Source organism: Meles meles, chromosome 6 (assembly GCF_922984935.1).
Source record: "Meles meles chromosome 6, mMelMel3.1 paternal haplotype, whole genome shotgun sequence".
NCBI classification, from domain to species: Eukaryota; Metazoa; Chordata; class Mammalia; order Carnivora; family Mustelidae; genus Meles; species Meles meles.
Window position 1 is genome coordinate 117,874,370 of NC_060071.1, and position 15,755 is coordinate 117,890,124.

At 53.1% G+C, this 15,755-nt stretch overlaps 1 protein-coding gene across 13 annotated transcripts in view; it reads right to left on the reverse strand.

Annotated features, from left to right (window-relative positions):
- Positions 1-297: 297 nt before the first annotated feature.
- The window catches only part of TMEM229B (transmembrane protein 229B), a 40,545-nt gene continuing 25,087 nt past the window's right edge, over positions 298-15,755 (reverse strand). For 6 of the 13 annotated variants that reach the window (XM_046009071.1, XM_046009064.1, XM_046009066.1 and 3 more), the window contains one exon: positions 298-3,935. In XM_046009071.1, the coding sequence (XP_045865027.1) occupies positions 3,414-3,917 (504 nt within the window). In that variant the 5' untranslated portion in view covers positions 3,918-3,935 and the 3' untranslated portion in view covers positions 298-3,413. Of the gene's footprint in view, positions 3,939-14,561; positions 14,741-15,755 lie in introns of those variants that run through there. The other 7 variants (XM_046009075.1, XM_046009067.1, XM_046009061.1 and 4 more) reach the window with 3 other exon arrangements.

Consider the following 15,755-nt stretch of genomic DNA (forward strand, 5'->3'; position numbering starts at 1 on the left):
CCAGGCCTCCCCATCTGCTTTGCAGCCTAGGACCAAAGCAAAATTATGGACCAGATCATGTTACTGGTGAGAAGCGGGGGGTTAGGTGGAGAATTCCAGTTACCCAGGAAGGTCAGAGCAGAGATGGTGAAAAGGGCTGTCAGGGAGTCCCACTGGCCCTCCCCACAGGGTGGTTCCCCCCAGCGGTCCTCTTGGTTTAGGACAGCAGCACGACACAGTGTGAAGGGCTTGGCCTCCAGCTGCCCCTAGAAAAGGGGCTCCAAAATAGAAGAAACAGAGATGAATCAGAGCCAGTCCTGGAACACAAACACCAGTATATTTGATGTGCACAAATGTGAAAAGGAAGAGACAGAGAGACCGATGGAGACAGAGCAGGCGATGGGCGCACAAACCAGTCACGTGTCCTGAGGGGCCGCAGTTGGGAGACAGTCCTGCCCACTTTGAAGTGGGAGAGCTGGGACCTGTAGCTCCTCCGGGTCTGGGGTGGTCTCAGGGTGGAAGGTACCCTCACTGCCTTAGCCATAGCTTGGGGGCTGGGCATCTCTCCTCTCTGCATCCCCCATGATGACGTCTGCACGGCCCAGAGCTTCATAAATGCAGGTTCTCAGGAACTGACCTACTCAGCACTGCCTCCCCAAGGAGGAGACCCATGCAGAGAGTGAGGGACTAGGACAAGAGGATTTCATGGGCACTCCCTATATATTATTGCTATAGATAAGCATAGGCCATTGTGACTTACTGGCAACAGAGGGGACACGGCACAAGGGACAGAGTGCCTAGCAGACAGACCTCAGAAGCGGTTCAACAATGCAGGGCAGCTCTAAGGCAATAGCCTTATATATGACAATCCGAAGTAACTCAGAAATGCTGCCATGTCCAGTGGAGAGAGACCCAGGACACCAGAGGGTCACAAAGAGTCAGCAGACTCTTCCTACCAGCACCCCCACTGCTTGGCAGAGTTGGGGTGCCCGGGCACTAAGGGATGAGGGCCCTGAAGATACCCAAGAAAGCAAGAATTGAAGTCTGGTCTACCCCGGGTGAATTCTGAGCCTACCAACCCTGAGCTCAAGCCCTGGATTGTTGCCTCCCTTTGCTGCGGACTCTATGCCCTCTGAGGGACAGCAAGAGCCATGGGGTACCTGGATGAAGCAGAAAAACAGCGCTCTGCACATACCAGGCGGGTTTACCGCAGGACCTCCTGTCCCTGGGAATCTGTAGGGCCCAGAGAAAAGATGGTGCCAGGAAATGTCCATGGGGCAGCATCCGGAGTGGCCACACCTGATGGGCCATACAGGGGCTTGCTGTGGCTGAGAATCACTGAGACCCTGTGCTGGCAGACATCAACAAGCCAACCCCAGATTTGGTCATGGGAGGGGAGGTCAAAGGCGGGTGGTGCGGTCTACGGGCCCACCTGAGGGGCCTGGAAGGGTACTGGGATCCAGAAAACTGAGATAACACAGAGGGGACAGGGCCGAGGAAATAATTTTGCAGATGGGACAGGGAATCCAGATGATGTTTTTCCTCTGGAAACCCTTCCAACTGTAGATGGAAACCTGAATCCCTGGGTGCCCCAGAGCTCTGGAATTGGGGCCACAGTAAAATTGAAGGTAGGTCTGGCCCCTGCAGAATGTTCATCGCTGGATTTGAGGAGCCTGGCCAGGACACAGAGGCTGGGAGATGCCCTTCATCCTGTCCTGGACAAGGTCAACCGCACAAAACCCTATCAAAGGCAGAGTCTCCCAGGCTGTCTCCCAATCCTGCCTAGCCCCCCAGGCCCCCAGCCCTGGCTCACACCCTGGCTGGGGCTGTCTGCACAGTCTCTGTGGAGCAGCAGAGCAAGGAAGAGGAGATTCTCTCCACAGGTGGTATGGTCATTTTTTAATGATCCGTAAAAAGGGAAAGGCTAATTTCTATCTAAGAGTCCTCGTGTGGTCAAGACAAGACCATGTACTATGGCATAGGCTGCCTTCTGATGGGCCTCTCCCCTCAGGGAGTGGGGGCAGAGCCAGAAGTGGGCTGGAGTGAGGATTTCACCTGTCCACTGCCAGCAATGGACCCGTCACAGAGGAAGGGGGCAACCAAGATGACAATGCCTGTGAGCATGGCAGGGTCAATACTGCTTAAGGGGTAAGCTCAAAGGGTCAGTCTTGCCTGGGACGGGTGGGACAGGGTGGCCCTGAGGAGGTTTTCCTGCAGGGCTGGGGCTATGGCGGGACCAGCTGATCCCTTCCCACTAAGGATGCTCTGAAGACCTTCCCAAAGCTCAAAGGCTGTTTCCTTTTTCTCTCTCACTCACCCTGCATGGGGCTCCAACCCTGGATACCTGCTCCGCCATCCCCTAGAAAGCTCTATCGACTCTGACTTGAAAAGAGAAATGCCTTTTCCCCTCCCCCCCAACTCCCCTAAACTGATTTGTCTCTAGGTCGCCATTGTGGATCTGGGGGGGGGGTGCATCTTGGCCTAACTGTGTGTTGGGGAGGGCACCATTCCATTTCAGCTGGGCCTCTGTGGGGAGGGGGCGCTGCCACAGCCCATCAGACAGGTGGGGAGGTGTAAAAGGATGACTTCCCAGCCTTCAGGCAGCGGACACAATGGAGGGAAGGTCGCTCTCAGGGCTCTATGTCTGGCAGCTGCTGTGTTGGCCGGGGAACTGGGGAAGGGGGTGGGTGTGGTGACTGACATGGATAAAGGGGCCGCTAGTGGTAAAGGCCTTGAAAATAAGAGAGAAAAGGGGGAAACACCACCGAACACACAGGGATTAAAACCTCCAAAAGCCCAAGGTTGGTGGGAATCCAGCACCAGGGGGGCCCCCAGAAGGCCAAGGGAGGAGCAGAGCCCTGGGGGAGGGGAGAGGAGCCAAGGGAAGGCCTCCGGCCCTTGCACACGGGCACTGCTGCCAAGCAGCCTCCTGGCCGCCCAGCCTCTCGTCAGGCCGCAGCTCAGCAGCCCCCCGGGGAGGTATTGGTTGCAAGCAAGCACCTGAATATTGCCAAATGGAACCAGCCAAAGCCCACCTAAACCAGGTGAGAGGGAGGAGGCCTCTCAGGAGCCCAACGCCTCCTCAGGCCTTGCCTCCCACCTTCTGCCCTGTTCTCAGAACCCCTTAGCCAGGACAGGGCCTGCTGCTTCCAAAGTCACCCCGGGGGATCCAGCCGCTGCTTAGCCACAGGCCTCAGGCCACCAGCGTCTGAGCTGGGCGCAGAGACCCAGACCCTTCCCAGAGTCCCTCCGCTCCCTCCACCCCCGCCCCCAGCTGAGGGTGCCGGAGGGAGGCCGCTGTCGTGTGTGCCCTAGGGAGCTGAGGCCGGCCCCGGGCCAGGGCTTGTGCTGTTCAGAAGATGTAACCCCACCAGCTTGGTACTTCTGTCCCCCGCGTCCGTGAGAGAGCCCCGGGCCCCGCCCACCAGCCCCATTCAGTCCGTCTTGACGTGGCCGTTGGCCAGGGCCAGGGGGCCCCCGGGCTCCCCGGGCTCGGCGTCCTTGTCGAAGCGGAGGCGGAGGGTGTTGCGGATGATGAACTGCTCCATGATGAGGGCCCCGCAGAACCAGGGCACGGCGTACTCCAGGGTGATGAGGCCCATGAAGTCAAAGTCGAACTGGGAATAGTCCCAGGGGCAGGCGTTGAACTGGCGCAGGATGAGGCCGGTGGTGAACTCCCACAGGTAGGTCCAGAGCGTGTAGATGAGGCAGCGCAGCAGCAGCGGGCAGCGGCCCCGCAGGCGCAGGTACATGCGCTCCACGATGAGGATGGACGTGCCGTAGATGAAGAGCGCCCACACGCTCGTGACCCCCGGGAACTTCCAGTTAAAGTTCACCACGAACTCCCAGGCGGCCGTGAACATCACCTCGCAGAAGTAGCCGTGGATGGCGTACAGGTACCAGCGGGACAGCGCCGTCAGCGGCTCGGCCGACGCCATGGCGCCCAGTGGGGCAGGCTGCTGCGACACAGAGGAGACAGGTGAGGGCGGGAGGGAGCCCCTCCTCCTGGCCACCCACGCCCAGCCCGAGTCTGAGTCTCCGCTGTGACCAGGCTCGAGGCGGTTCCACGCCCGCTGCTACCGTTCTCTCTGGTTACCAGTTCCACTCGGGGCCCTATTTCCTGGTCATTACTTTACGCCCTATTCCTGATCTTGGCCAGGTGGGCATGAGAAAGGAAGGCAAGAAACAAAAGTCCCACTGGCTTCCTCCGACCAACTCTACTCAACGCTGCTTGGAGGGAGGTGTCTCCTACACAACCTAGACTTTTTTTTTTTTTTTTTAATCTGTGATCAGATGGAAGAGCTGGCTATCCTGACCCACCAGTCACCTCCATTCCATTTCTAGGCTACCAGCTGATTTCTCATCAGTCCCACCCACTGGGGTCACCATCTCCTCCTCCACTTCTCAAAAAACTCCATCTCACTCATATTTCTGAGATCTTTCTAAGCAACCTATCACATTTGTCCTTGGGGGTGTGTATGTGTGTGTGTGTGTGTGTGTTAACATATACTAACATTTACCATGTCAGCCATTTTTAAGTGTATAGTTCAGTGGCACTGAGTACCTTCCCGCCATTGTGCAACTGTCTCCACTGTCCAACTCCAAAACTTTTTCATCATCCCAAACTGAAATTCCGTACCCACGGAACACTAACTCCCCACCTCCTCCCCAGCCCATGGCAACCACCCTTCTACCTTCTGTCTCTATGAATGTGACTACTCCAGTTACCTCTTCTAAGGGGAATCATACGGTACTTGTCCCTTCGTGACTGGCTTATTTCACTGAGCATAGTGTCGGCAAGGTTCATCCATGTAGTAGCGTGTGTCAGAATATCCTTCACTTTTTTTTTTTTTTTAAGATTTTATTTATTTATTTGACAGACAGAGATCACAAGTAGGCAGAGAGGCAGGCAGAGAGAGAGAGGAGGAAGCAGGCTGTCCACAGAGCAGAGAGCCTGATGCGGGGCTCGATCCCAGAACCCTGGGATCATGACCTGAGCCGAAGGCAGAGGCTTTAACCCACTGAGCCACCCAGGCGCCCCTATCCTTCACTTTTTAACGCTGAATAATGTTCATTCTTTGTGATCGATCGATCTATCACATTTGATTTAGCCATCTGTCCATTAATGGTTTGTTTCTACCTTTTGACTATTGTGAACATTGCTGCTATGAACGTAGGTACACAAATATCTGTTCTAGTCTCTGATTTCCATTCTTTTGGATTTATATCCAGGAGAATTGCCAGATCACATGGTGAGTCCATATTAATTTTCTGAGGAATACTCTTGCTGTTTTCCACGGCAGCTGCACCATTTTACATTCCCGCCAGCAATGCACAAGGCTTCCAATTTCCCCACACCCTTGCCAGCATTTGTTATTTTCTGGTTTTTTGAGGATGGCCATCCTAATAGGTATAAAGTGGCAGCTCGTTGTGGTCACATTTGTCTTTAACTGCTCCATTAAGCAGGTTTGGGTGTTTCGTTTCAATGTTGAGAAGAAACCAGTGGGCTGACAGAGAAGAGAGTCCTCCTTTCTACTTCTTCCTTTTTCCTCCTCTCTTCTAGCCCCACTGGGCTTTAAGGCCCCAGACTGCTTCCCTGAAGGCTGGCCTCGCTCATAGGCCTCTCTGCTTTTCCTTGTCCTTTATCCAATGCTACCCCGTTTCCTGTTAGAAGGCATGTGCCCTCTCGATCCACCTTGCTAGTCCGTGGCCTGCCCGAAAGAGGAGAGACTCTTTTGCATTCCTCTGTTCTGCTCATAGGCCTCTCTGGTGCAGACCCTCTCTACATGATGCAGGTTTATGGGGAGAGTTCAGGGCAGTATCAGGAATGGAAAGGCAGGGCATGAAAACACCAATCCCAGCTCTGCCAGGTGCCATGGACCCCAGGCTTGACCCCTCTGTCAAGGTGGGTGAGGGGACAGAGGTGAACAGGCTGCACCTGCAGTCTGCCTCCCTGTCTGGGAATCGCAGCCTCGCCTTCCAGCTAACGCAGGTCTCGTCACAAGATTACCTGCCCTGGTGTATCGCTTTCAGCCCTTCCAGACACTTCCGTTCCTATTTTTTGTCACTGGTCATTACAAGATGAAGATTCATGCGAAGAAGGACAGGTAGTTTCACTCCCATTTTTTCAGAGAGACAGTTGGGGCTCAGAGAGAAGTGGGTTTGCCATATACCCCAGGGCCGGTGAACAGAGAGGCCGAGACCAGAATCCACATCTCCCGATTTCTACTGCAGCACTCATCCCACTACACACTACTGCCCAGATCCTAGACATGCCTGCCTAGTGCCGCTCCCCTCCTCAAAAGCACTCAGTTCCCACGCCCCCCATCCTAATGAAACACCACAGCCTCCTTGGCCTGATACTCAAGACTCTCTAGGATCTCACTCCAGCCCACTTTTTCAGCCTTCTTCTCACTGGCTGGCTCTCCTGGTTTTTCCTCCTACCTCTGCAGATCCTGTCTGTATGTTTCCTGTGCTTTCCTCTCACCGTCCACAAGTACAAATCTAGCTTCCAGGTGACCTTCAGAATAAAATCATCTTCATCCCCACGGCCCTCTCTTCCTCCCCCGAATAGCCAGAGCACTTCCTTTGTCTCACTTTGGTCCAGATGACTTCCTGTTTTATTATGGTGATAACTCCCAGTCCCCATCTAGACATCTCTCCTGTGTCCTACACCTACATATCCCACTCCTACCTCAACCCTTCCACCTAAGCGTCCTATAGACACCTCAAACTCAGTATCTTTTCCCTAAAACTCGTCTTCCTTCTGTGACCTCTCCCTGCACCCAGTTGGCAGCAGAAGGCCCTGAAGTCATTCTAGCGTCCTCTGCCGCATCTCCCGCCCCCCAACATGAGCTCCCTGAGTATAAGGACCTTGTCTGTCTGGTTCAGCACTGCATTACCCAATGCCTAGAACAGTTCCTGGCATGCAGCATTCAACTAAAGACATTTCTTAATCAGTTCATGCTTCGTAACAAAGCATTCTAAAACTCAGTGACGTAAATCAGCTCTCATTTATTATTACAGCTTATGTGTGGGTTGGCAGATCTTGCCTGGCCTCGATCATGAAATGGCTGCTTGTCTGGGGCTCTGTCCTATCCTTGGCTGGGTGGCTCTGGTCTACCTGTCTCTCGTCCCCATCACGCTTTCTCATGCAGGGGCAGAGGCACATGGACAAGCAGACCCTACTTCACCACACTTTTCAAGACTCTGGTTAAGTCGTGCCCAGGAACATCTTACCAGCCAAAGCAAGTCACATGGCAAAGCCACCAAGTCGGCCATTACCTCCTGTCCTTTCTACCACTTAACTATGTTTGAAATCATCTCTTCCCCTTGACCCTCCTTTCTCATCGCTGCTGCTTTGCTCCAAGCTGTCACCGCCATTCACCTGGATGCCCTCAGTCATCTGCCAACTGGTCTCCCCACTTGCCTTTTCCTTTCCAGTTCACTCATCCAGCTAGGAAAGTGCATATAGAAACAGCAATCTTTCTAAAATCACAAATCCAATGCTTCTTCCCATGTAAGGCCCACTAGTGTGTCCTTACCATCCACATGGGAAGACTCGAACTCCTAGGGATGGCTGGCAAGGCCCTTCGTGAGATACTGCGGCCTCAGATCTTGTCCTCTGGATCTTTTCATGACTGCTCTTGCTACCTGGGGTGCCCTTCCCAACTGCTACTGCCGCCACCACCCCTAACCCATGGCTCATGACCCATAATCCTCCTCAGCTGCCCTGTTTGTCCACCTCTGCACCCAGTTCACTTCTGTAACAACAGTTTGCACTATGCTTTGCTCTAGTGGCCACTTGGTGACTGATTAATATAATGGTAAGAGAGAAAAAAAGGCAGGATTCAAGACTGAGTAATTAATATGATTTTGATTTTGCAAAAGCATACATACACACAAATGTACAAAAAAAGGGGTGCCTGGGTGGCTCAGTGGGCTAAGCCTCTGCCTTCGGCTCAGATCATGATCTCAGGGTCCTGGGATCAAGCCCTGCATCAGGCTCTTTGCTCAGCGGAGAGCCTGCTTCTCCCCTCTCTCTCTGCCTGCTTCTCTGCATACTTGTGATCTCTGTCAAATAAATAAATAAAATCTTGAAAAAAAAAACACAAATGTACAAAAAAATTAGCTATAATCATCTCTGGATGGTGACATCACAAGTGATTTTTGTTTCCTTCTTTAAACTTCTCTGCATAACCTAAAATGTTTTTCTAACAAGTATGTCTAAACTTTTATTTAAAAATTTTATCTTAAAAACATTTGCTGTAGCACTATGTATGAGTCATTTTTGTGCCTTGTACATAGAAGATGCTCAACAAATTCGCCAGACAAATCTAAGGAAACCTGATGTCCCATACAGTTCATACAGATCCTTGCCTCCTGAACCATCACCGAGCACAAACCATGATTCACGGGTTTGAATAGCATGAAATGGTTAAGCCCAAGGGCTGCCGATCCTAACTTCCTGGTCCCCCCACCTTGCCTTTTCCTTTTCAGTTTCCTGGTACCCTTCCCCTGTGGGATGTAGGGCATGTTACCTGACTTTTCTGTGCCTCGGTTTTCCTACAGGTGAAGTGAGAATAATAAGTAACTACTTCTGGGGGTTACTGTAAGGGTGACTGAGGGGACAGACACTACTAAGATGATAGCAAATGATCAGAGAAGGTGGCTTCATTTCTGGCACAGAGCCAGGCTTCCTGGTCAGCTTCTGCTTCCAGCGCCCCCTGCTCCCTGAGGCAGGGTCATTCTGCCCCTGCTCTCGCTAGTGGTTGGGCAGCCTTCCTTGCCGGGCAGGTCAGGTCTTCATGTCCATCCAGAGCACAACCCAGCAGCCAAGCAACCCTCCTTAACCAATAACCACATGTAGAGCCCACAGGAGAACAAAGACGGAGCTGAGGAAAGGCAAGGCGAGCTTCCAGCTTTTGTGTAGCTCGGGAGGTTTCATGAAGGGCAAGGGGTCTCAGAACCAGCCCTCTGAGGTCCAGGTTTGACAAGAAGGGCAGAACGAAAGGGCCAGTGTTCCTGGCAAAGCTTCCCACACCCTCCTTTTATCCTAAAACCCCAATAGGTTGTTAGCTCCCCCAGAGTGGGAGAGAACAGACCCAGGTTGAGAATGAGGAGGCGTCCATGACCGGAGGCGGCGGGGGGAGGTGCCGTAGTGGCCCGGCGACTCTGCCTCCCGCCCAACTCTGGCTCCTCTGAACTTAGGTCTGTCCACCCGACCTGCACTCGCACCTCTGGCCCCTCTGGCCCACAGGATCCGGCGGAAGGGACTCCCCATTCATCTTACGCAGTGGCCTGACAGAACTAGTGGACCCCTCAGGTCAGCCCCACCTTAATGCTGACTTTAAAACCCTGCTCTCCTGGCCTCATAGTCTCATCTTTAGACATGGCTGAGGATGGTTTCCCAGGCAACTGGAGTTCCCAACAACCCAGGGGCTCCAGTCACCCCTGGAGCAGGTGACTTGGAAGAGCTGGACTTCCAAACCCTATGAATAGAAGCAGGATGGAAGGAGCCACTATTAAAGGGTGAAGGAGGGCAATCTGTTAAACAGAAGAGAAGATGGGGGAGAAAGAACAAGGTGAGCCCAAGGACAGGATCCCATTTCTGGAATCTTCCATACTGGAAGAACAGGGGTAGGCAGAAGGGAAGCATACCTAGCAAGGTCAGGCCACGTCCTAGGGGCTGTGCCAGAAGAACACGCCAACTCTGCATGAGACAAATAGGAAAGCTGGAAGTCCTGACTGGGGCCAGGAGATGGGGGCAAAGACAGAAGGAAGGACATGAGATGGTGTCATCAGCTGGGACAGCCACAGACACTAACATGAGAGGCCACATTGGCTTGGCTGGATCTTCAAAACTCCACTGAAACCATTGCTAACACTCACAGGAGGCTTAAACTCTTGAGTTGGGACAAGCTCCCCCACCCTCTCCTGGCCCCAGCTATGCCTTCCCGCACCTGAACGGGGACTCTGCCCCAGGCTCACCCAGTACCTCCTTGCTCCGCACTGGGATCAAAGCCCTGTGAAGTCCTGCATCAGGAAGAACCAGCAGCTCACTGGACGTCAGTCTCTCTCTCCTGGTGACACACACAGTCCTGAGGACCATGACACAGAGGACAGTCAGGGAAAGAAAACTCAAGGTGAAGTAAAGAGGAGAGCATGGGCAAGAATGAAATGAGAGAAAGGAATCTGGAGAGTTGGGGACTTTTTCACAAGCAGGATACTGCGGAACAACACTCAAGTACAAGAGCCCTCATACTTGTTGATAAAAGGGCCTGTGAACACAGAGTGCCAGCGAAGGTGACTTGTCAGAGCAGGGCACTGCCCTTCCAAGGGAACAGGTGATAGGTGATTGGGGGGAGGGGTACCGAGTCTTGCTCCCTTAGAGTATCTCACCGAGTCCTGGAACCCACTGAGCTATTCCTTAGAGAGCAGAGCAAGCGGAGAAGGATGAAGAGAACGCCATAAAAGTCCAAGACAGGCTGCAGGCTAAAGCAAATGAGATGATCGCCCTTGGTTTTACCCCAGACTCCCATCTTGTCCCAGGAAGCTAAGGTGCCACAACAAAATGACTCTGGGAATTTCTGTGCAGAGAATCATCTTGCCAGAAAACTGGGACTCCCATGCCGCCAGACTAGGCAGGCCTTCCTCCTCCTTTCATCTCATTTACTTCCTCATTCCTAGGCACCAAAATTGCTTCAGTTTTTGGAGGCTTCAGGGGCCCCCGAGGGCAAGGCAGTGGCAGAGACCCTGAGTCCAGACCCCTGGCAGGCTCTGTGCTGGAGGTGAGTGCAGTCAAAGGAGGGGGGGCAGTTGTCCTAACATCTGGGTGAAAGGTCTGAAGCCATCCTGAGCTTCCTCTGTGGTTGTCAGATTGTGGGTGGGGCAGGGGTGGGGGGAACCCATGCACTTGCTCCAAGGCCAGAAAGGAAGCAAGTGGAGCTAAATACTTGGGGTCACTGGGTAACCCCAATGCCATAGAGTTCCACCCTTTCTTGCTATACGCATCCCCCAGGAAAGTCCCTGGAGTTAGTCCTCCCTCCACCTCTCAGTCACAGGAATAATCAGGCCCTCTTCCACACACCTACCATGTACTACTTCAGATAATACTCAAGCTTATTTTATAGCTAGGGCAACTGAGGAAGAGAGGGTAAGTAATTCCAGCTCTAAAAGGCAGAGCTGGGATTCAAAGCCAGCGAGTCTGGGTCCAGAGCCTTCTCAGCACACGGCCCTTGAAGCTGACTACAGCCTCCTCTGCGGGCACCACCAGTTTCTGAGTTTCTGCTTCGGGAAAGCCAGGATGGTGTGTGAAGAGACAACAGGAAGCAAGAAGGACACACGAGCTTCTAGAAAGATCATCAGTGAAGCTCAGGACTGGTGTCAGAGCTGTTGAAGGCTCTCAGCCTATTCTGAGAGGCCAAGCTCTGTTGTAAGCCCAAGTTCCGGCAAGACCCATGGGATGGTCCTCCAGGGTCATAGTTGACCTCAGAGGACCCTAGTGGCCACCACCACAGAGGGCCTCAAGGCAGGTGCCGTTCAAAGACCTTTCACCAGGACACACATTCCCCAGAGCGTCCTTGACTGCGAGCCCGCCCCAGCATGGCTGGGAATCTCAGATGGCCCAGCTCTGCCATGCAAATGCCAGCCAAGAGCAGTGACCAGCATCACACTCTCCATCCAAGCCTGGTGCCTGGAGCAGCAGCAGACCACTCCACACAAAGCAGCAAGCTGGAGAGGATTTTAGAAAGCCTCTGATGCTAACCAAATCCCAGCTGGCGGGCACAGGAGGGCAGGTGGGCCCTGGGAACAGAGTCAGCTTGGCACAGAGAGTCAGCAGGGCTCAGGCAGGGAAGGGCACCCGGTAGGTGGGGCCCTCAGGATGAGCATCCTGTGTGTTGCCTCCACCCCCCACCCCCCACCCCCAACAAGGCTCTTCCCAGACCTCACTGGGCTGCCTCTCTATTGTTATTCAGATTTCAACTCAACCAGTCACCCCTGAGACCTTCTCAAAGTCTCCAATCCAAAATAGCCTCCCTGTGACTGACATCATCCTGTTTCAGTCCTCACAGCACTTTCGCTTTCTGGTATTTTGCTACTAGTTTGCTGTCTTTCTCCCCCAACTAGAATGAACGTTCCAGGACGATAGGGCCTCTGCCTTGTTCAGTGCTGGGTGCCCAGTGCCTAGACCAGTGCCTGGCAATGAGACCTACTAACACCCAGGGCATGGTGAATGAATGAATGAATGAATGAATGAATGGGAGGGTGAATGGGCCCACACAGGGCAAGTATAAACAACTAGCTTTCCTCAGCCTTTCTCTCTTCTCTTTCTTAGGAAATACGGTCTTTTTAAAATTTCAGTTCAACATTTTTAAAGATCTTTATTATTTTTCTGATTATAAAAGTAACATGTGCTCACACCTAAAATTTAGACATCACTGAAAGGATCGACCTGGAGAGCAAAAGCCCCCCATCACCCCACACCTTAGAGAAAGTCACTGTTAATGTGTGTCGTATATTCATCCAGAATACATTCAGTTTCACAAGAAGCAAATCCATGCATCATGGAAAGAAAGGGGAGGCCACCTGGATGGCTCAGCCGTTAAGCAGCTGCCTTTGGCTCAGGTCATGATCCCAGGGTCCTGGGTTCAAGTACCACATCCCTGCTCAGCCGGAAGCCTGCTTCTCCCTCTCCCACTCCCCTTGCTTTGTTCCCTCTCTCGCTGTGTCTCTTTCTGTCAAATACATAAATAAAATCTTAAAAAAAGAAAGAAAGAGGGGTGCCTGGGTGGCTTAGTGGGTTAAAGCCTCTGCCTTGGGCTCAGGTCGTGATCCCAGGGTCCTGGGATCGAGCCCCTTATCGGGCTCTCTGCTCAGCGGGGAGCCTGCTTCCTCCTCTCTCTCTGCCTGCCTCTCTGCCTACTTGTGATCTCTATCTGTCAAAACAAAAAACAGTTTTTTGTAAAACAAAAAAAAGAAAGAAAGAAAAGGCATTCCTAGTCCACCAAACTAGCAGCCACCATCATGTCTCCCTGGCCATCTTTCTCATGTGTTTATTTTATAAGTTACCTTAATGCTTAATGTACTTCTCCTGTAACCTGACATTTTCACTTAGCATATCATAATAATTTTTCCAAGTTGTTATATTGCTTGTGTCCTCGTTATTACAATGGTGGTATGCTATTCCAGCAGGTGGAAAACTGTAACTTCCTTAACCTACATGTTCAACAAAGAGAGAACAATTGTCTCCCATTTCCACTATTACCACAACACCATAAGAAACATCCTTTTTATGCTTCTAAAAAAAGAATTCAGCCCTTTTCTTCTCTGCGGTTATTTCCTAAGGAAAGATTTCTTAATGAATAATTCGGGAGGGGGATCACTGACCAGAGGGTACAACATTCCCAAGGCCGCTGGTGGAGACCGCCCTGGGTGGGGAATCCTGCGTGATGTGGGGAGTAGGTCTCTGATCACCGGCTTCCTGCCGTGGCCTCCACGGCCATCTCTGCACACCCACCTCACCCTGGCAGTTCAGGTGCACACCTCCCTGGCTACAGATCACCCCAACGACCCACTTCCTGAAGAGCCCTCCAACCACAAACTGGTTTTGTAAGCCCAGGCTGAGGGAAACATAGATGCCAGCCCTGAGTTTTCAACTGTCGACTGGCAAGTTCTGGCTAAAGCTGAGAATTACCTAGTTGCCCTTCTCCTTCCCTGCAAGCTCCTGCATGGAATCTAAGGCTCCAGGTCCCCAGGGGCCAGTCCAGCAGCTCCCAAACAGCTTGTCCCGCCGGGGGTGCTCTCCCTGCCGTGTCTTGCAGGAGAGCTCTCTGCTGGCTGACCCACAGAGGGACTGTCTGCCCTATGCAGACAATGGCCTTCAGGCTAGACAGACCTCTGGGGCTTGGGAAAGCAGCCAATCATCATTTTTTAAAGACCATCAAGGAAAAGCCAGAGACCAAGTCTGGAAAGAAAGGCCATATGAGGACAGGTGAAGCTCCACGGTCAGGGGGTCCCACACTCTACACGCAGCATGTCTGGCCTTAGGAGGAGACCCTCCACAGGCCAAAAGCAGCAGACGGCTTGCTCCTCTAGACCCCCTGGTGGCCACCTCTGTAGCAGCTCAGGCACCAGAAATCCCACTCCTCCCAGCGCCCTGGATGCTCTCCCCAAGGCCATGTGAACCGCTCATGGGCTCTGGGACAAAGTCTGCAATCCCAGATGAAGTACAGTTCTCATGGCACAGAGGTAAAGCCCGAGGCCCAAAGCATCCAGGAGCCTACAGATAAGACAGGGAGTGTGGGAGGATGTCCTCTCCCGTGTGCTGGGTGTCTGACCTCACTCATTCAGCCCATCTGGGTGGGACACATATTTCAGAGGCCACATGGCTCTAAGACGGCTCCAGCACCTGGCATGACCTGAAGGGGCCTGGCCCTCCCCGCCTATCCTGGAACTACAGCCCGTGACGGGCCCTCGGACACAACACAGGCTCCGAACTAGAACCTCCAGACTACGTCGGTGTCCGTGCCCCTGAGGCAGGGAGGGCCTGGGATCCCTGGGGAGTCCGTCACATTACTCACTTATCAGACCTCTGAGTGCACGGCTCAGAACAGACATCAGGGTCACTGTCCAGGAGTGTCCCGGGTTAACCTTTGTCTGGGTGCCTGGCTGGGCCTCGGTGCCATTCTCAGCAGTGCCGGCAAGCATCAGCCCCAGGGCTCAGCTGATCCTTGGCTGGTAGGCAGGAGGCTTCCATGTGTCTGCCCCCTGGGCCAGGAGGAAAGGCAGCCTCAAGACAAACACTACAATTGCCCAGGCTCCCGGCTCAGCACCAGGCAGTCATCGCACCAGGGCCACTGGGCCCCTCTCTTGGAAATTACTCCCTCCTCTGTGCTGTCCTGTTTGCTCAGCTCTGGTTAATCCAGCAATGACAGCTTGGGGTGCGTCCCAGGCCATTCACACGTTGGGCTGGGACTTAGGGCTTCTTACTCCGCAAGTAAATGCGTGCACATTTGTAAATCTGAGAGGGGGTATAATTTTAGACTCCAGTGCCTTTCTCATTTAGCTTCAAATTACACTCTCACCTTCGCCCTGCAGTGGCCACATCTGCTCTCAAGGGCGGTCAGGAACCTCCCAGAAGGCTGATAACGGAGGACATTTGTCATAGCATTTGGGGAGTCGAGCACAGCTACACAGAAAAACAAGCACACCAACCAAAGGTGTGCCAGACCCCTCTCCCCACAATCCCACCACCCCAATATTTCACTCTATTTTATCACTATTCTTATTAAAGCCCTTCCTGTTAACATCAATAACCGACTACAAACTGATACAAATCTGACTTTCTGATGCCCCTGGCCACAGACACATTTTTAATATATCCCTGAGATTTGACCATTTGATCAAAATGCTGACTTTAATGTGAAGGTCCTGCAGCTTCTCAGAAAAACCCCTTGGATGCAGCACCCTGTGCACGAGCCCAAGGACAGAGCTCAGGTCCCTGCAGCAGGACCCGGCTGGAAACTGGAGCCCTCCACCCCCCCAACCCCCCCTCACCCCACCCCATGGACAGCCAAGCAGTTATCCGAGGGGGTACCACCGGAACTGGTGCATACGGCCAGCTTCTTCCCTCCCCGTACCTCCCCGCCTCTCTGACCTGGGGTCACTGGGCCTCTGCTCCCCAGAAGCAGCAGGGGAGCCGAGGAGAAGTGAAGGGGTGGGGATAGGGATCGGAAATTCACTGTAGGCACATATGCTTGTGACCCTGAAGAGTG